The 21,160-nt window shown below is 29.0% G+C and overlaps 1 protein-coding gene across 1 annotated transcript in view; it reads left to right on the top strand.

Annotated features, from left to right (window-relative positions):
* Positions 1-21,160, top strand: part of LOC142328798 (uncharacterized) — a 95,980-nt gene that overhangs the window by 44,286 nt on the left and 30,534 nt on the right. Inside the window, exons 9-11 of the mRNA XM_075372841.1 lie at positions 1,443-3,341; positions 16,259-16,345; positions 19,912-20,045. Coding sequence (XP_075228956.1) covers positions 1,443-3,341; positions 16,259-16,345; positions 19,912-20,045 — 2,120 coding nt within the window. The remainder of the gene's footprint in view (positions 1-1,442; positions 3,342-16,258; positions 16,346-19,911; positions 20,046-21,160) is intronic.

The following is a 21,160-nucleotide window of genomic DNA, read 5'->3' as shown; positions in this document are numbered from 1 at the left end:
ATCTCGAGACACTGGACTGATTGATATCTAGCCTGCATACATCTTGGCAGGTTAATTTCTCTGGGTTACTGAAGAATGCTTTCCCAGTCCTTACCAATGTCGCTGTACAGATGCTACTGCAAGTCCTTTCAGGGGTTTCCTTTTCTGGATGTTTTCCATTGTAAGCAGCAAAGTGAAAAAAAGTTATAATAAAATCATGTCTTGCCACAATCACCCGCACTGCACCTTACTGCTACATGTTCAGCAATATCTTGGCTATCAATGTAACCTAGGTGCATGGCTTGAATTTTCAAGTTTAAAATATAATTTATTACATCTCTCTAGATATACAACAGACTCCATTGATGTTATAAGTATGTCTCTTATTTAACTTGTTTATACTACCACTTTTTTAATATATTCAATTTAGACTTTTTTTAACTATAATTATTATTATTATACTTTATTCCGTTTTTATTGGTTTGTACATTATGTTATATTCTTCCTTATGTTATTCATTAGAAATTTATTAACTTCATAATTTTATATTTTTTGTTTTATTATAATTAGATTTGACGATTTTTTTTATTCTTTTAATATATTTGTTAAAGAAGCCATCTTGGTTTACAGTACATTTGATATGTTTCAATCATTCAATAATTTCTCTTGTAATTATGTACTCTTTTATACGCATGTATATTTATTAATAATAATAATAATATTTGTACCACCTGATGCAGCTCATAGAAAATAAGAACACTTAGCTATTTATCTGAGGTACTTTCAAAGTATCAGCTCCATCATCAGCAGAGTTATTTTATAAAATATAAAAATCAAAATATGTTATTTTTAAATTATGTATAGTCAAAAAATATTTAAAATATCAGCATTTATATGCTGTTGTTATATTTAAAAACATACTATATCGTACCACCATGGTACGATACACAATAATATTATCAAATCATTAGATCATTATGTCAGGTCCACCAAATTTATCAATTTATTATCAGATTCAGTTTAATAAGTGTATGATAAATATCAGTTTCAATTAAGTATAATCTTTCTACCTTAAAATTTTTTAGTTCTGTTTCATTAGTGTACCCGCTAAAAATTTATTCAGTTTTAAATTAATAATGATTTTAATTAAATATAAATATTATAAAAATCAGTATATCTATTAATCAGTCAGTTCTGTTTTATTACATTAAAATGTTGTTTTTTTTATAATCTGTGAAAGGATTTAGTGTTTGAATTATTAAGTAATTTAATATTATAACTTTTTTTATATTTCAGTTTATTTAATTATAAAAAGGAATAATAAATAAACAGGTAGAAAACTCATTCAGACAGTTACTGTTATTTCTTGGAAAAAAAGAAGAAAATGTAGTATTATTCTACAAACAATATATATATATATATATACATATATATTATTAAGTGTGTTATGTTTCTGATTTTAGAAATCGATGAAGTCCAGATTATTGATGATGGTTACGATATACCTGTTAAAAAGAAAATGAAACGGAAGAAAGGTGAACATGCTAATAACAGAGGAAGAAAACTTCTTAAAGTTAAACAAGAACAGTCTGCTGCTATTTCTATTAAACAGGAAAATGATACAGAATCTCTGAAACCACCGAAATTAGAACCTCAGGTATCTTCTCTTTCGGGAAGCTTTGCTGGAAGTAATAATTCTGCTTACCATGATCAGTTTCTTACCTTTCTTAGCAGTAATGGAGAAAATGGAAAAGATGTTATTAAACTGAAGAAACCACGAAAACCAAGGGCGAAGAAGATAAAAGATAAAGATGCAGAAGATAAGAATATAATTAAAGATAAGGATAAAGAAAAGAAGAAAAGAAAGAAACGATGTAAACATCATGAATTGAAAAAGTTATTGAATAAGAACTATATAAATACATTCAACATGAATTTGGCTACAGAAGAAAAAAATACACAGGTTGGTGAATCTGCAATCATTCGATCAAAAACAGGTGAAATTTTAGGAACTAGAATTGAACCAGAAGGTATTGGTTATCAGTTGGCATCACCATACCAACCTGTAGTTATTAACGAGATGATGAAAAATCCATTGTACTGTATGGCATCCTTGCAGTCTTCTCCTATAAAGGGAGAAAAAGATGATGTAAAAGTAAGGGATTCTAGTGATGTTTTCTATTCAAGTATTAATGCTGATAGTGTTGAATTAGAATTACAAGTTGGCAATGATTCGGTCGAATCGTTATGTAAAAAACATAATATCATTATCAAAACACCTGAAACAAAAATCAAAACTGAAGATGAAACTGAAACACCAACTTTAAAGATACCTTCTGAACTTAAAATTGTACCGATAACAAAATCTTTAACTACAGCAACAGGTAGTTTTAATTTAACCGATTCAAAACCTGTTTCAAATTTTGTTAAGAAAACTCATTCTGTCGAACTTATTATACCAGGTAGTGTTAACATGTCGACTACAAAGCCATTAATAATACCCCATCAGCCACCTGTTCCCAGACCGCTAGTCCCTATCCTGGGTAATAGATCTGATTTAAATATACGACCAGTGTTAAATAAATTAAGTAGACAGATAAGAATTAAGTGTCCGTTATCTAATACCAAACCGATTCGAGGACCATATTTAGTACAAGTCGGAGGAAGTAGTCCTGGTATTACTGCAAGCAATTCAAATTCAATTCTCAGTAGCAGTAATAAAGTAGTAATGGGTTCAGTGACAACTGGGAACACACAGCTGAAACAGCAGAATATTGTTTTAGTAAAATCTACTGCTGGTAATAATATCATAAGTAATGCTAAAAATAAAACTAATCTACAAAAAAAGCGGACGTTTTCTGGTTCTGCATGCGGCGGTAACCAACAGACAGAGTTAACTAGGTTAATGAATAGTACATTTGATAGTAGTGTACAGACAAGTATTGTAAGTGGTGGAAAATCGGTCGCATTAAATAAAATATCGGTTAATAAAAAATGTAATAGTATCATGAAACCGACTAATATTTTGGTACAAAATTGTGGATCTCCAAATAATAGAACTATTAATATTCAGTCATTGCGAATACCAAATGTAACAGGTAGTGTTAATTGTGCTAGTGTTACTTCAAGTGCCTGTGAACAACAGCATATTCAGCAACAGAGGACTACAGTAACGCAGTCGCAGTTGACTGCATTAAGTTCTGTAAAATTTGAACCTGAATCTATTGAAAATACCAGGAGTTCTATTAAAGTTGAACCCGAATTGTTTGCTGAAAGTACTAAAAGTTTTTCAATTAAATTTGAAACTGAAGACTCTGGTGAAAATATTAGAAGTTGTTCCAGTCCAAGTATTACTAGTTCTGGTGAGTAATAAACTTTTTTTAACTATTATTTTCTGTAATTCTGAGATAATAATGCTATTAAAAGTTAAATTTTGGCATGCACTTTTTGTAACCGGATAAAATTAGAACAGTGGTTAGATATTTACAAATGAGCTCATAAATTTAGGCTGTTTTGTAATTTTTGATTTGTAGCAGTATTTACTGAAAATATCATCTTTTATTACACCATTGGTTAGCAGTGTTGCACTCTTCCACATTCAGTAAAAAAATAAATATTATCTTATATTCTGTAAAAAAAGGATTATCCTTTTCCATGTATAGATCAAAGATCTGTTTGAAAACAGAAAAGAGTACATAGATTTTTGTATTATTTATTATTTTCAAGCAAGGTTTCTTTATTTCTAAAAAAATTACCTTATTTTTTTGTATTTCAAATTTCTAAGTATCATCTTGTATTTTTCCTTCCAGTCTGATTTCTTACTAAGTCATCTTCCAGTTCTTTTATCTTCTCACAATCTTTCATATAGAATTTTCTTTCTTTTCTTTACATGTATTTACCAGCATTCACTGTATCCTAACCACTATGCCACTGTTTCATACATAGTTTTTCTCACTTAGTGCTTGGTTTTTAATTTTGTTTTCCGTTTAACATACTTAAACTTTTCTGAACTTTTTTTATTATTTTTGTCTTACCTTCTTTCTCATTTCAGCTTGATATTGACCAACTAAGTTTATAGCCTTTCAAATAGAAACATTAATCTCTGATCTACTAGTAAGAGCACACAGTTGATGTACGAGGGTTATTTTTTTTTCAAGGTCCGATCAGTCGCGAAAAAAAAATCCACGCAAAAATCGGATGAATCTTTGCACAGTGTCTCTAGTATGGCCTTCAATCATGCCGCGTCACTTCATTTAGTTCTGAACACGCAGCTAGCACGTAAACATGTCTACAACAATAGCATCTCCCGCCAAGTGTGAAGTGCATGTGGTAATTCGATTTATTCAGGTTGAGGATTGTAATGCAGCTGAAATTCATAGACGAATAAGTAATGTGTACGGTAAAACTTCAGTGAGCAACAGCAAAGTGCGACAATGGTTCAGGAACTTTAAAGCAGGACATACAGATGTTCATGATGCAGGCAGTCAGGGAAGGAAGTGAGTGTCAACCGATGATCTCGTTGAGCGAGTGGATGAGGTGATTGGAGAAAATCATTGGTTCACAATTTCCATATTGAGTGATTCGTTTCCTGAAATTTCAAGGTCAGCTCTCTACACCATTGTGAGTGAGAGACTTCAGTACCACAAACTGTGTGCAATGTGGGTTCCCAAGATGGTGTCTGACCATCACAAAACAATGAGAATGGACGCCTCCCTAACATTTCTCCAGCGCTACCACAATGAAGGAGAAGATTTTTTGAACAAAATTGTTGTTACAGGGGACAAAATGAGGGTCCATTTCAAAACTGAAGAAACAAAAGAACAATCCAAACAGCGGATGCATTCTCATTCTCCCAGTAAACCAAAGAAGTTCAAGCAAACCTTCTCCAACAGAAAGTGTATGGCTACTGTGTTCTGGGACTGGAATGGACTTCTCTTGGTGGAATTCATGGAACGTGGCACGACCATCACTGCAGCCTCATACTGCGTGATTCTTCAAATGGCTACTGTGTTCTGGGACCGGAATAGACTTCTCTTGGTGGAATTCATGGAACGTGGCACGACCACCACTGCAGCCTCATACTGCGTGATTCTTCAACGTCTACGAAGGGCAATTCAGAATAAGCGGAGAGTTATCCGCTTATGACCTGTTGTCATCAGGCATTGTCTTCATGATATTGCTCGGCCACACACTGCAAAGAAGCTCCTGCAGCGTTTTCATTGGGAAGTGTTTGGTCACCCACCATACAGCCCGGACTTGGCTCCATCCGATTTTCACCTCTGCTCACGTGAAATGCTGGCTAGGAGGACAACATTTTGGCACAGACATCGAGCTGCAGACTAGCGTAGAAACATAGCTGAAAACACAGGCGGCTCCATTCTATGACGAGGGTATTGGAAAGTTGGTACCATGCTACGACAAATTTCTAAATCGGAGTGGCAACTATGTAGAGAAATAGCATAACTATGTAAGTACTTGTTACAAATTAAAAAATTTTTATTTTCACTGCGGTTTTAATTTCGTGACCGATCGGATCTTGAAAAAAAAATAACCCTCGTATATCCACTCTCAAATTCCACCAATACAATACACTCTCTGTACCTTCTTATTTCTGTTTCTTATATACGAACATGTCACATGTCAACATGTAGCTGAAACATGGGTGATTCCAGCTACTCATTCTTGTTTATGATTGTTCATCACTGTGTTAGTTACTGTCATATTTTATTTTCTACTAGCAGACCCAGCAATGTTTCGCTATTGCTAGATTTGAGTATATATATGTATATATTAAATGAACACAATTGAAAGTTTGATAAAACATTTACAAAATGAACATTACGTAACTTCACAAAATTTAACCTTCCCCATTTTCATTTTTACCATATTCCCTTCCCTCATTTCCCGTTTCCTTCCTCTATTTTCTCCTTTCCTCTCCCATTTATTTTTTCTCCTTTTCCAGTTTTCCCCTTTTTTTTCATTTTCCCATTTACCTTTTGATTTTTTCCTTTTTCCCCGCAAGTAAATTGGTCCAGTAGTTTTTCAGTCTGCAGCAGACACACATATTGGAAACATCGAAATGGAATCGTAAAATATTTAGTGTAGCATGTGTTGCATTTATGTCCAATAGATAGCGCTGTCTTTAAAAAAAACATGTTTTTACTTGTCACAGGTGTGACATCTTAGGTACATAAAAACATGTGCTTATTTGAGTGCAACGTTAAAATTTCAAAGCAATCTGTGAAGAACTTTTGGAGATTTAAGATTTTGAACAAACAAACATTTCCATTTTTATTTAAATAGATTTAGAAATTTATTATTTTTTCTACTTTTTAATTTTTTGTCCAACTTTGAACCGGTCATCTAACATTAGTTCATATAACATTCCTTTCTTTTATCTGTATTCCATCCTCCCAACAAAATATGAGCATCCCTCACCTTTAATTATAGTAATACAATTCCTTATCTCCCGATAATAATAGTCACTATTGAAGATGGTTACTTAAATGACTGGTGTTTTATTTATTATATATTTTTTATGTTGCCTCTATCTTCAGTGATAACATCCTGTAGTTGTCGTAGATAACCTTGCTAACCAGCTTTTTTATTCACATTTATATCATACCTGTTCTGTTTTTTGCCTGATTTTGTCATCGTAATGATTTGTTTCCTTCCATTTTTCCTCTCCACATCCTTCTCAACCATTTTATTCAGATTGCGTAATTTGTTTTCTTTATTAAATTCCTCCAAAAAAACTTTTTCAGGGGTTTCTGAACTCGGGCTGCCAATTTTAATATTTTATTTTCATTTTATTTTTATTTATTCCCTTATGTTGGCTTTCTTGAAGATCTGGTTTAAAAAACTGTCATACTTTCAGAATTGAATTCAGATTTCAAAAAAATACATCTTACTATCGTTCACCTGTCTAAAGAAACGTTCATTTGGAAGTTTTTCTAACATTGGTTATTTTGTTATCTTCTTATAAAACATTTTTTAATTTTTACAAAATTAAATAATTTCATAGTTTATTTATTTTATTTATATTCATTAAGAAACATTTGATTTTCCACAAAATTATCACGTAGCTGATACACTTTGTCTTTGAATTGGAAGATTTAGTATGTTACCACCACATAAAATGTTAAAATATTTTATTAACTTCACTGATTTACTTCTGATCTATCATTCTGGTATTATTAGAAAGTTCTTACCTTTTGAGAAATGTTTGTATTAAAGTTTCAGCCGCTAATTTTCTTCATTTTTAATATAATTATGGGAAAATAAAGAAGCTGTTATAGTTCTGAATGGGCAACCTTTTGGTTGATATTAATATTCAGTGGTGTTTAATTTACACATGTGACAGTGATCATTGCGTTTTTCTTTGTATCATATGATAATTGAATAGAAAAATTTGGTTTGCTTTGTAGAATTAATTGGAGAAAACCCTGAATAGTATTATATGTTTTTTTATATTACCAGTCTATTAAGTAGGTTCTACAACTAGCTGCTTTTATAAAATTATATATTTAATTAAGCATTTTAAAAATTTATTATTGTCACTTATTTTTCTAACATCATAGCTCTAGAGCAGTGATTCTCAACCTTTTTAGCTCCATAACCTCGACGAAGTAAAAAAATATATATAATGAATAATTTGCAACACTCCCAACCCAATGAAATCTACTTAAAAGTATATAGCTGTATTGATAGCAGTTGATAGTAGACTTGAAGCATCTTATCTCATAGCATTAAGAATAGCTAAGATGTCCAAACCCCCATACAGTCGCAGAAAACCTCATATTGCTTGCAATTTATATGGTTATTTTTTTAAGAGGCATGGAAGAGCAAAAAAATTGAAAAAAATTCCGCTTTCTAACGACACAGTATCAAGGAAAATCGATGACACGGTTCATGATCAGTAATTCAGCAAGTGAGTTCAAGTGAATTTTTTAGTATTCAATTTGATGATTCAAAAGATATGGCAAACATTTCTTACTTATATTTTGTATGAATGGGATAGGAACAGATCAGTCACAAGAAAATGTGTTGTTTTGCAAATCAATACCTGGTCATGCAATAAGACAATGTCTTTTTGATGACTTTTATGAAGCTACTTAAAACTATAACTTTGATTAAACAAAATGTATTGTGCAGTATATTGTGATGGTGAAAAGGCAATAACAGGTAAGAACAGTGGACTTCTGAAAAAAATAAAAAGACCATCTTATACCAAGGACGGAACGGACGTACGTGCTGGGTTGCCACAAAAAATATGCCAAAAAATCTCAAACAACTTCTTTATAAAGCTGTAAAAATGGTTAATTTTATTAAAAGTTGACTGTTAACAGATTAGGCTGTTTGCTTGAAGTATGCGATGAAATTGGCAAAAAGAAAAAATGTCTTCTTTTCCAAACAGAAGTCAAATGATTATCTGAGGGTAAAGTGTTAACCCAGTTGTTTGAATTGCAAGATGAATTAATAATATTTTTCCAGAATAAATAAACACCATTTTCAATGTTTTTATAGAATAATAAATTGCTGTTGGCTTACTTAGCTGATGTATTCTTGCATTTAAACTACTTAAATGTGAATTTACAATGATGTGATAAAGACATTTTATTAATGACAAAGTTCATGCTTTCATTAAGAAGTTTCATATCTGGATTATTCACCTTCAAAGCAAAAATCGTAAGATGTCTCCACTCACTTCTGATTATATTGAGAAAAATTTGGATGAACAAGACGTGACAATTATTCACTACAGTTTGGATATCATGAATTTGCATAAGCTAAAACTTCAGTTGGTGGAGTATTTCCCAGAAGATAAAAATGATTTCCTGAAGAGATGGGTACTGAGTTCTGAATCCATTTAGTGAAAATGTTAAAACTGCTTAGTTACTGGTTGAAATTCACAACAAGCTGAGATATCTGTCGATAAAAATGTTACAACTACAATTCATATCTGAAAATTTAGATAAGTTTTGGCATGCTAGTCGAAGTGAATGTGGAAATTTAGTCGCAGAAGCTTTGAAAATATTAATCCCTTCCATCACATCTTACTTCTGTGAAAAGGGTTTTTGTTTGTGGTTACAATAAAAACTAAATGTAGGAAAATTTCTGTCACTTGAAAACAGTTTGCTTTTGTGTGTTTCTAATTTAGATCCATGTATGAAGAAATTTTTAAATGAAAAACAAATGCAACCATCATTAATTTATTTTCTTTACATATTTACTTATAATGTTTATAATAAATGATATTTTTCTCATAAAATGATTTCATTATTGTTTACATGTAAAGTTATAGGCTAATTTTGCGACCCCCAGGTTGAGAAATGCTGCTCTATAGTTCTGCTGCAATAAAGAAAATATAGTAATCATTCAAAAAATGGGATATGGGTTTTTTGTTTCTTGATACAGGTATCCCAAAAAACAAAAAAGTAGGGGTTAATGTTCATATATATGTACATGTGTTGGTATGGTATGTTTTGAAGCTTTAATAACTTTTGACTGGATTAACTGATTTTTATGGGATTTTGTATTGAGACGTGTGTGTGTGTATATATATATATATATATATATATATATGTGGTAATTTGTTGATAAAATTTTAGGGTCATTATCTCCAGTGAGTGGGGGGGAATTTGGGGGTCAATTATTTGAAAATTTTGTAAACACAACCACACTTTGTACTAACCTCAGTACATGGGTACTTGTTTATCTTACCATTTTTTTTTTTAATTTGCCTCAGAAACCAAAAAGAAGCCATCTTTTTATTTATTCTACATTTTTTAACAAAATTTCTTTTTGGCATTTTGTTTGTCTAGGCATAGTAGTACTGCAAGTGACCCCAAAAAAATACTCGTGAGGTTGGGATGAACCAGTCAAAGTTTAAAAATATCAATTTTTTGAAATTTTCAAAACTTATTTAAACTTCTAATCTTATAAAAGTGTAAATAATAAACTTTTAGTAATAATGTTGCAATAAAATTTTATCATATTCAATCCCCCCACTACCACAAAGAAATCTTTGGTAACTTTTGATTGGTCAGATATTTTTTAGTGGAATTTTTATTAGTTCTTTCCATGTAATTTGGTAAAAAGAAAAACAAAAATGTTTTCTTGAAAGGTGACTTTGGTGGTGGGAAGAAGAAAAAAATAACAATTTTTTTGGATTTATAAATTCTTTTGGTTTATTTAAACTTGTAATGATAATTTTACAATAAAACTTCATCATTTATTATCCCCACCCCAAAAAAGAAAATTAAGGTAACTCTTTTCATGTTTAATTGTTTTTCCATTATGTAAGAATAAATAACCAATGCCAGGAAATTATTACATTATCAGATTTTTTTGTTGAGATAATCAGATTCGTTCTTAACAGGTTAGAGTAGTTATTATTTTATATTTTACATCCTTTGTTTGCTAGATTTTTTCTTATTGTTTTTTTTTTTTTGTAATTAGCTGAGATTTTTGTCATGTTAATTCAATGTATATTTATTTTAATAACTGTATTACTTTATTGATCTTTATCTGTTTATTCCGTATTGTGCAGCAATGTTGTTTAATATTTTGTTATTCATCTTCCTTTTATTATCCTAAATCTTTCCACCTTAGTCTTTAAAAATCCGGCTGATTTTACTAATTTTTGTGTTTTTCTTTATATCTAAATTTGCCTAGTTGTAATTTTCCTAATAATGTTTATAGTATATTATTAGTCAGATAAGTTCATTTAGCACTTTCAGTTTGGTTGTAGTTGCATAATGTTTGGACCAGCAATTAAACAGCAGATCAACTCAAATCTGTACACCAGGCAAATGTGCTAAGTTTCTTGTTCTAATTTGAAGATATGAAAGAAACGTACTTTGAGCTTCATAGAAACTAATCTTTCTTTCTTAATGCCTGCTTCTAAAGCACTAAACCTCTAATTTTACGAACATTAAAATAGGTTCTATTTTATAGTGTCTAATCGTGTAATTAATCATACTTTTAATTTTTTTTACATCTGTTTTGTTTTTTCATAATTTATACGTACTTTTATTCTTTGTGTTAAATTTCCTAGTTTGAATAGAAAATCTGCAACTCTGACTGTTTTTCTTTTAACATTAATAGTATTATTGTTAATTAGTATTAAATGTTGAATAAACAGTGAATATTCATTTCAATGGCTTTTTGTAACTACTTTTTTTACCTACATATTCATTTGTGATGCACTTCTATTTTTCCAAACATGTTTTAACTGCAAAAAAATTGATTTTTTATAACAGTTTTTTGTCAAAGTATTTTTACACAATTTCTCCTTTGTTATATAGTCCCCAGTCTCTTTATTTGTTTATTACATTAATTGTATTTATGTTATTTACAAAAACAAATTTGTTATTAAGTTACGTAATATGCCTCATATTACTTCAAAATGATTTATTCTAGAGTAAATGATTTCTTCTTAATGAAAAAAATATTGTTCTAATATGTTTCAGTTTGATTTTCTTGTGCAAGTTGTGTTTTCTTTTTAAAAATTGTTTTATAAAATAACGAGAGAAAAAGGACATCATAACTTATTTAAAATAGGAAGGAGATCAGTCAACTTCCTTCCTCTTTTTGTATATTTATTACAAAAAGATGAACTGTAAATTAATGGTGTGAATTAAATTTAATTAGAAAGACTATAGAATTTTTGATTATACATTGAACTGAATTCAAATAATTAATTTAAATTAAAAATTCTATTGTGAAGTAAGTTGGTCTCGCTCATAAAGGAAATTCCTAACTCTTTTCTAAAAGGTTCTAGTCATTCATATCTCCTGGTCTGTATTTCTGTCTGAAGTTTCAGGGGTCTGAAAAGTGATTTTGTATTAAGTAGAATGATTTTTATGATTTACTTGTTTTAGAGTCAAAAATATTTCAAAATTAGATATGGAGGTTATTTTTATTATGGTAATGATCTGTAACTTGCCCCTAAACTGTTGCAGTTGTTAGGTGGTTTATTGTGTACTTGAAGAAAGTAACTAGTTTTATTCAGCCTTAACATCAGTAGCCTCAAAACTTTCTCAGCTAAATTAAAAATGTTTGTATCTCTTAAAAGACAGGAGGCTCAGAGTCTTTAAACACCAAAAATACTATCCTCATACCAACAAAACAAGTGTTGATCACAATTTCAATTTTGTCTTACGATTCAGTTTATCAAAGTTCTCTTGTTTTACTTAAAAATCAAGAAACAAATTCACAAATTTAATAAGCCTCTAATGAAAATATACCCTATTTCTCTCTGCTGTGGTCTGTTTTTGTAAGCGAGGTCAATGCCTACACCCTCCCATACCACAACTCCCATCACAGAGTTCTCCAACATCCGTTGTCATCCTAACAACGAATATATCTGCTAATCAGGGCTCAATGCCAAAATGCCTATCTTGGCAAAGTAAGCCCTTCATAGTAATCTAATCAGCTGTCCCACTGCCATTAAAATGTGAAGGTTAACATCAAATGATCTTGTTTTGTTAATATTGTGGTGCTTCATTATTCCAGGCCGTTATTCTTTTTACTTCTTAATTATAGCAGTTAATTATCAGATACTAAATTGTACATCAGCACATCAAATTATTGAATTTATAAAAATAATATTAAAATATATGTTAATTTATAGCGTAATAAAAATCATAGCAGGTTTGATTTGGTTAATATGTTTGGTTGTCATTTTAAATATTAATAAAATAGAAATAACTTGTACAAAATAACTAATTCCAGTTTTTCAGTTACAACATAAAAATTATAATCAATTGATTTTTCTAAATTAAAAAATTGATAGCGTGTCGTGCTTTTTTTATAGTAAACTGATGCTTGTTGGTAATTATTTAACAATTATTAGCAAACCTTGAAGAAATCTTGACCTTGTTGAACAGGCAGCTAGAGTTATATTGTATTGAAATGACTCAGGAATTGCATTAATCCTTCTATAATATTATTTAAAATTTTAGAGCACAATATGAATAATTTTCTCTTCCAGTTGCACGCATGTTTCATGATAAATTCATCATTAATAATAAATATAAAATAAGAAAACCAATTTTAGAATTCAGGTATCCTATTACTGTATTAACTTAGAACCTATCTACTGTATAAAATTTAAACCGGTTAATTATCCACTGTATGATGGATTATATTTACTTATAAATACACAATAAGATTTCTGTTCACAGATTGATGATTTCAGAGAAGTGAGATTGTGCTGGCCGATATGATTTCAATTAATAGTTTAATTTTTGAGCTATGGCTTAGCTTTCACTGATTTTAACTTAATCATGGCTGTGATAGGTGTCACTGTAGGGTTTAATTCTTGGCATTATTTATTCTTTGATATTTTTTTATGTATTATATATTGTTTTTGTTATATATATTTTTTTATGTTTTTCAAAAAGTATAACATATATTAAGTTTATTTACAATATTCTACTCCATACTTCTCCCTTTCTTAGAGTAGTTTTTCTAATCCTGCATCGAGGCTGATAAGGGGCATGATTAAAGAAGTGCTAAAAACCATTATTATTTTAATTTTGTATTAGCATTTATTATTTGTTCATTTGTAATCATTTTAAATAAAATCGTTACAGAAATCACCAAAATCTATGAAAACATTGTACAATAGTTTTTATTGAATATACAAAAGAAGAGAGATACTTTCATCTGCTCTGAGTTCATGTAATCTGTATGCAATATTTTTATTAAATGTGCACTGTTAAATTTCATTTATCCAGATCCCAGTCATACATGTACACTGGAATGTCAATATCTGGATTGACCTTTGCAAAACGAAATTCACATAATCAGAAATCCAAATAGTTGGAAAACTAAAATAGGTTTTATCATACATACATACTGGACATATATCATGTTAATGTTTAATTGGTATTTCGGTAAAATTAAGGAGGTACTTCAGAACTCATAATGCTACACAAATTGCAAAAAAGTCATTTAAAACCCAGTAAAAACAAAGATCGATAAAAATGCATTTTTTATGAAGCAAAGCTTTATTTGATTAATATTTTTATTTTTTTTAAATAGTGTGTTAATTTTTTTTTTTATTTGCCTTGCACATGTGTAAGAGTCCGTATAACTGGACTTACAGAAAATGGGTATTTAGATAATTGACTATCACTGTACATGAAAGATTATTTCAGATAAGTTCCTGCAATTTAAAAATATTCTTTGTTGTGGTTTCAGCATGATATTTCCGGATTATCAGGAGTTTAATCCATCTTGACCGCATGTTTAGGGTTATACTCTATTTATATGCCTTTACAGTTGTTTTTTTTTCTTGTGCTTGGATTAAAGTAATTTTGTTGTAATGTAATTGATATGAAGGTGTAGACTGCGATGTGATGCTTGTAGGATTATAGCTGAAGAAAATCATGTAGGAAGGAGCTGAATCTACCACATGATATAGGGAATATAAAAATATTTAGCTTACTTACCAGTTCCATTTAACATTATTTTCTATTACTTCCAACACTACGAAATCACTATCGGTTGCATAAGCATTTTATAGTCACAATCTCCACTCGATAAAAGTCGAGTGGAGACTCAACTATTTGACAAAGTAATCTTTTCATTACTGTCTTTTTTGCTGGCTCGATTGACAGATATTTTTGCCTCATTATACTTAATTCCTAGTGATCAAATTCTTCATAGTTACAGCACCTACTCTCATAATTTACTTGTATACTGTTATTTAATTTTATGTAGACTCGTATAAATTAAACATTAATTTATTTTTGGTAGTAAAATATCATATTTCATTCAGCTCAAATCATCTTTTAGAGTTAGGAAGTCAAAAAACACCCATAGCCACCTGTTCTTCCAAGCCTCAGACATAGTTGCCTGTAACTTTCAGTAATGTATTTTTGTAATACTTAATCAATTTTTTTATGAATTCTTAATGCGCAGATTTATTCAGCACGTTGTCAGAAGGAATATGCTAATAATCGAGTGTATGTGTATTTTGTTGTTGTAGGTAACCAGTTTACCTTTTCTAAATTATTCTAAGTGTAATAATCGTTTTTCATAAATATTAGATTTTTTTAGTTAACATTTTCAGTTAGACTTTCTTCATGCCAATCCTAATTTTCCTGCCTTTCAAACTTATCTTTTAAAACTGAAAACAGTTTTAATGTTAGGATTTTAAGATAAAAATTATCATTTGTATAATATAATACAGACTTGTCAAAAGTGGACTTTGACCATTATCTTTTTCTTTTCTTCATGATTGCTTTTGGTTTGATGGACCAAAATTGCATCCTTTTTCATTTTGTTTAACTTCTAGGCATTCCTTTTGTTTCTATGACAGCTTTTTGGGCCTCTTTTGTTTCTTTGTTTGTAGATTTTAGAATATAAATTATCCATTGTTTGTAATACTTTATACGCAATAACTTTTTTTTTTTAACTCCCTTCATTATATATAAAACAAGTGATAAATAAATAACATAAGCCACAAACTAATACTTGATAGTACAAAATCACTGTACATTTTGAACCAGAAACATTTACTGTAATAATTGATTTGAATCGTAAACATATAATAATCAATAACTGAAACTTCTGTTCTCACTATTGCTAAAAATGTAAGTTAACATATGTTTGGCTCCTTCACCCTGTAATAGTAGTTTAGCTGCATAATATAATATAGCTAGGTAGTCTGTAATATAAATAAGCTATTTACAATTTTTTTCATTTCCAGGTAATCAATGTAAAATGTGAATACTTATGTGAAAATAGTGTAGCTGTGATAAATTTTATGATTGTTAGTAAATATGATATATATAACATTTGATTGCTTTAATTATTAGAGTTACTTGTTAATTTTTCTCCGGTAAATACAGGATTATGTCCGGTTACAGTTACTTATCTGCTTCTTTTTTATTATGATAAATGTTTTTTACATAACTTCTGAAAAAAATGGCCTGACCTGGATTTGAATCCAAAAACTTCCTGATGAAAGGCATAGGTGGCTACCGCTTCAGTTTATGGAGGTCAGTTTATGTTTAATAAAGATTTTTTTTTTAGATGATGTGTTGACTGCTTTGATCAGTTTGCCCTATGTAATGTGGAAATTTGTAGCATATGAAAAGTGACATGCCTGAGCAGGACTTGAAACCGGGACCTCCGGATGAAAGGCTGAAATGCTACTACTCTGCCACGGAGATCGGCAGAATTATTATTATTATTATTATTTTATTTAGTGCTAGATTTTGTTTTTTTATGCTTATTGGGTGATAATTGGGTATGTTTACAGGATCTGATGTACTATCAACTATTTATACAAATTCAAATAAGAATGGATCTTCACTCGCTAAGACACTAGTACATCAGCAGCATTTTGGTGAGTATATTTTATTAATATAATTAATTTATAAAAAATAAATATAATAATAATATATTATTTTATTATATTAAAAAAAATAATATAATACCAACAAAACATCTATTCATATACAATTTTACCTTAAAATTACAGTGTGTATATATATATATATATATATTTAAAGAAGAAATGGATTTTATACTATATTAAATCTGAGTCATTGTAGTTCAAAATTTCTTTGAAATTTTAATGAAAAAATTACAAGCTGTAGCAGTGAAGTTTGCAAACACATCATAGTGCATCTGTTGTGGCAACATTATACATAAATGCCATATTTCATTACTGATGTCTTATTGGTTTCTCAGCTGATGATATTGTTGATCAGTACATTTCATTTATGGGTGAAGTTTCTTATCGATTTTGCTTGTTCTAGTACACTGAAATGTCATTACTTCAGATAAACAAACCTAAAATTTCTCCTCAAAATTGGTGAAAGTTATGAAAATGTTATGCAAGTTTATAAAGATAATGCTACATAGAAAACATCACTTTAAAATGGGTTACCTGAAAAAAGAAAATGTTTACTGATAAGAGAAACGAGTGATCATCTGTGAACAGAGTTGATGAAAATATAGTAATAGTTAATCAGATTTTGCATTAAGACATTGAATGATAGAAGCATAGCAAAGCGAGTGATCACTGATAGAGAATGAAGGAAGGTTACAACTTACAGGAGTAAGTTGTGTATAAAAATGGTACCTAAACACCTAACTTACGGGCAGAAGCAAAGATTTAAAAACACAGATTATATGAACTCAGAAGTTCATCGTCTAACATGATTAATCATATTTTAATGCGATAATTTCTTTGGAGTTTCTGTAAAAGTAGCTTTATCATTTTTGAGGGGCTGTTAAATTTTCATAAATGTGGTACGAAATTCGTGTAGGTAGATATAACTTGATAGTTACATTCTTGCAATATTTTCTAGGCTGAAGTAGAGATGAAAAAATTCTTTACAAGTTTTGTTTAAAGCATTTAAACTTCTAATTTAAAAGTTACCATTGAAACTGACAAATACAGAAAGATAAATTTTTTAGATGTTAACATAGAAATTAATAAAAGAAATAAAATTATAACATTTGTATATAGGAAACCAACCAAATAACTGTTAACAGAAGGTTGAATCATCCTTGGGCACACAAAATTAATACATTAATATGTTGTTAAGGAGAACAATTCATTATACACAGAATAATAAAGAAAAATTAGATTTAGAAATAAATATTATAAAATCTATTGCAGTAAAAAATGGATATAAGACGACATTAATTGATATCCATAAAATAACATGCAATGATTGTAGCAAAATTTATATTAGAAAAAGTAGTAAATCATTTAGGGCAAAGTTTGCAGAACATTTTAGGTATAAAAACAAGTTAGGGTTCTCCAATCTTAAAGACCATTTAATAATCAATAAACATTCAATCACAGATTCGGATACAAATGTAAATACAGTAGAAGTTATAAAAGAGTGTGATGATAATAAAAAATTAAATATTTTGGTAATATATTATAAAAATAATGAAGGAGTACAGTACTGTATGTGTGGCTAGACACATAATAAAAAATTTTAATTTTTTACTTTATATTTTTAATATTTTGACTACATATTTTTATATGTTGTAATTTTAACGTGTGATTTGATAAAAAAAGAATGTTTAACTGATGATGATGGAAAACCTTGAAAGTGCTATTAAGAAAATAAGTATAAAGTGAGAAGCATTATTAAATTCTGTACTCTTGGTGGTTAATGGTTTTTATTCGTTTGTCTTTGAGATATTAATACAGAGGGGAATATGGACAAATACAATAACAAAATAATTGTTTTTGCTAAGTTAATATATGTAAATATATTATTTTGTTAAAATTAAACAGTTTTTTTTACTTAACTACTGCTTTTTCTTTTCTTTTTTGTTCAAATTATTAAAAATTGTAGAGATAGATAAGAGATCTATTTAAAAGTTTACTATAAATTCTAATTTATTATAAAAAAAAATCCATTCTGAAGAAGCAGATATCTTTGAAGTACTCAATGGAGATCTCACAAAAAAAAATAAAAAATCTGATATTGATACCACATGACTTTCTTATACTCTATTAAATTACATGTACACATTTTTTTGCTGCACTTCATTCAAACTTATTTCATTTGAAAGTGAGATATGATCCTCCAATTTTTTAATAAAGTGAACAGTTACACAATTGCATTGTTGTGGACACCACATTGCATCACATTTTTTTTGTGGTGTCCGTATCAGCATTTTATATTAGTTTATTTATTAATTTCGTTTACGTTGCTCAAGTATATATGTGGTATAAGTGAGAACATGTTGGTTCCATAACCATGCACACATAGGTTCGAATCCAACTTCATATGCATATATTTTTTTTATCTTTTTTTTTTTTAATTTAAATATATTGATTTATTAATAATTATTAACTTCTCTAAAAAAATTTTGAATTAAAATGAAAAGAACATAAAATTTTATTTCACTTATAACTTCTGATTTTTTTTCAATCAGAGGTTAATAATTATTAATAAATCAATATATTTAAATTAAAAGAAAAAAGAAAGTTAACAAAAGGAAATGAAGTCAAATTCAAACTGATGTGCCTGCCTCTTGTAAGATGCAAATATTTTATTAATTAAAACCTTATTTGACTATAATTCTGGAACCAACGAATAAGTACCACTTATAATACATTGTTGAAAAGCTCTCAATGAGGGCTTACTATTGCAGTTAAGGAAAGTTTGAAATCTAAATTTTTTTTGGATTTTGGGCTTTTTTGGACACTTTTGGTCCATTCAATTGCAATCAAAAAGGGAGGTGCACAACTAGATGTTACAACAATCCTAAATCCAAAATTTCAACATTCTACGGAAATACATATGTATGTACAGACGTCACACCAAAACTAGTCAAAATGGATATTTCCATTGAAATCTGAAAACTGAAATTTTTTGTGATCACAATACTTCCTTCACTTCTTACAAGGAAGTAAAAAGCAGTTATTGAAATAACTTAATTAATTTTAATGAAATTGCAGGTTTTTAAGAAAACAAGCCTTTGATTTCTTCCTTAATACATTTGTTTGCCTGCATCCATGTTAACTGCTTCAATGGAGCACTCTCATTCAACATGTTCTTTTATTCTCCAAGCTCTTTCAACAGGCCCTGACGTAGGTATTTAGTGGATTGCTAATTGCTACAGGAAAATCCAACCATTTTCAAACTCATCTATCCACTCGCTTAATCTTGCTTAGTTTTAAACAATTATCATCATGCTGTTGTTTTTTTTTATAATACTCGCACCAGAATGCTGATAAGTTTCATTTATATTACGGCGAAGAGATCTGGACAATAAACTTCAAGTATACACAACACTGAGGTTATGAATGATAATAAAGACAGTTTTGCTAGCCTCCTAATCAAGGAAACAAAGATTTTCTTTTCTTTTATATTTCCTTTTGAACACGATTAAGTTTATGATACTTTACGATTAAGTTGTGATATTATTTTTCAGGAATGATTAGAAATCAGCATTTAGAAGATCTGAAGACTCCTATTACAGATTTGGAGACAGAAAAGAAATATAATCGTTACTTTAGTCAAATTGCACCTCACTGTTCATTATGTAGTATCTTCACTCCAGCAAAAGTAAGTACTGAAATAGTTTTATTAAATATTAAAAGTTTTATGTAACATTGTAAAGAAGTATATTTTTAAAAGAATGAATTTTGTAAGTAGCTGTAACAGTCTGGTAGCTTTTAAAACATCTTCATCTATAATTCCCCATTTACTCTAATTTTTTTTATTAATTTTTTTAATATTGTAAGTATAAAAAGTTTTAGTGAAAAAAAAATAATTAAATTTTTTTTCTTCTTGGTATTGTTTTATCTGCATGTTTCAGAATTAAAATATTTATAATTAAATATCTCATTAATGTTACATTTATATATTTATTTATTTTTTTAGTGTAAAATTAATAAAAAAATAATAATATTGATAAAACAACCTAAATGAATATATTATATATTTTTTTAAGAATTTATTTAAAAGTTAACATTCTTATTGTGTGTTTATTATTGGAAAAAGGGTTCCCTTTCATTTTTATGATTTTTTTTATAAAAATAAACCAGAATATCAGGTTGATAAATTATCCATTTTTTCCAGTTGATAGTTGTTATCTGTTCTCTGGAAGAAAACTCATTGAAAATTCCAAAATAAAACTTTTTCTACAACAAAATTTTTCATTTAATCCCTGACGCATAAATTTTTAGTCCTCCTTAAATAATAAAACAGATATTGAGTAATTTAAATTCAAGACAGAGGAAAGTCCATTTGTTTGAAATTTAAAAAAAATTCTCTTTAAGATGTTTAAAATTATATTTAATTTTCATTACTTGAAAGTTCTGAATCAGAATTTTCTATGAATTAAATTTTCTTAAATTTATGTCTGAAGAACAGTTAACCCCATTTTTTTTTTATAAACAAAACTCATCCATTTTCTACTTTTAAATTGTGGGAACCAGACAATATCTTTAACAAATATGATTTAGTCGCCAAATTAAAATATTAATATAAAAAAGTTATGTTATATGCCTTACTTTTACTTAAGTTGGTTTTCCACTGGAGTTATTGGTTTAATTATTACACCGATAGAAATTTTCAGTATTCTTAGTTGATAACAGATCTTGTAATAAGTAATTTTCAATAGGTAGTAATTTATTTTGTCTACATATGCAGTTTAGGTGTGAGTGTGATCGATTTGG

Source organism: Lycorma delicatula, chromosome 8, assembly GCF_047948215.1.
Source record: "Lycorma delicatula isolate Av1 chromosome 8, ASM4794821v1, whole genome shotgun sequence".
NCBI lineage: Eukaryota > Metazoa > Arthropoda > Insecta > Hemiptera > Fulgoridae > Lycorma > Lycorma delicatula.
Note: the sequence above shows the minus strand (reverse complement) of the source record. Positions and strands in the feature narration are given on the sequence as shown.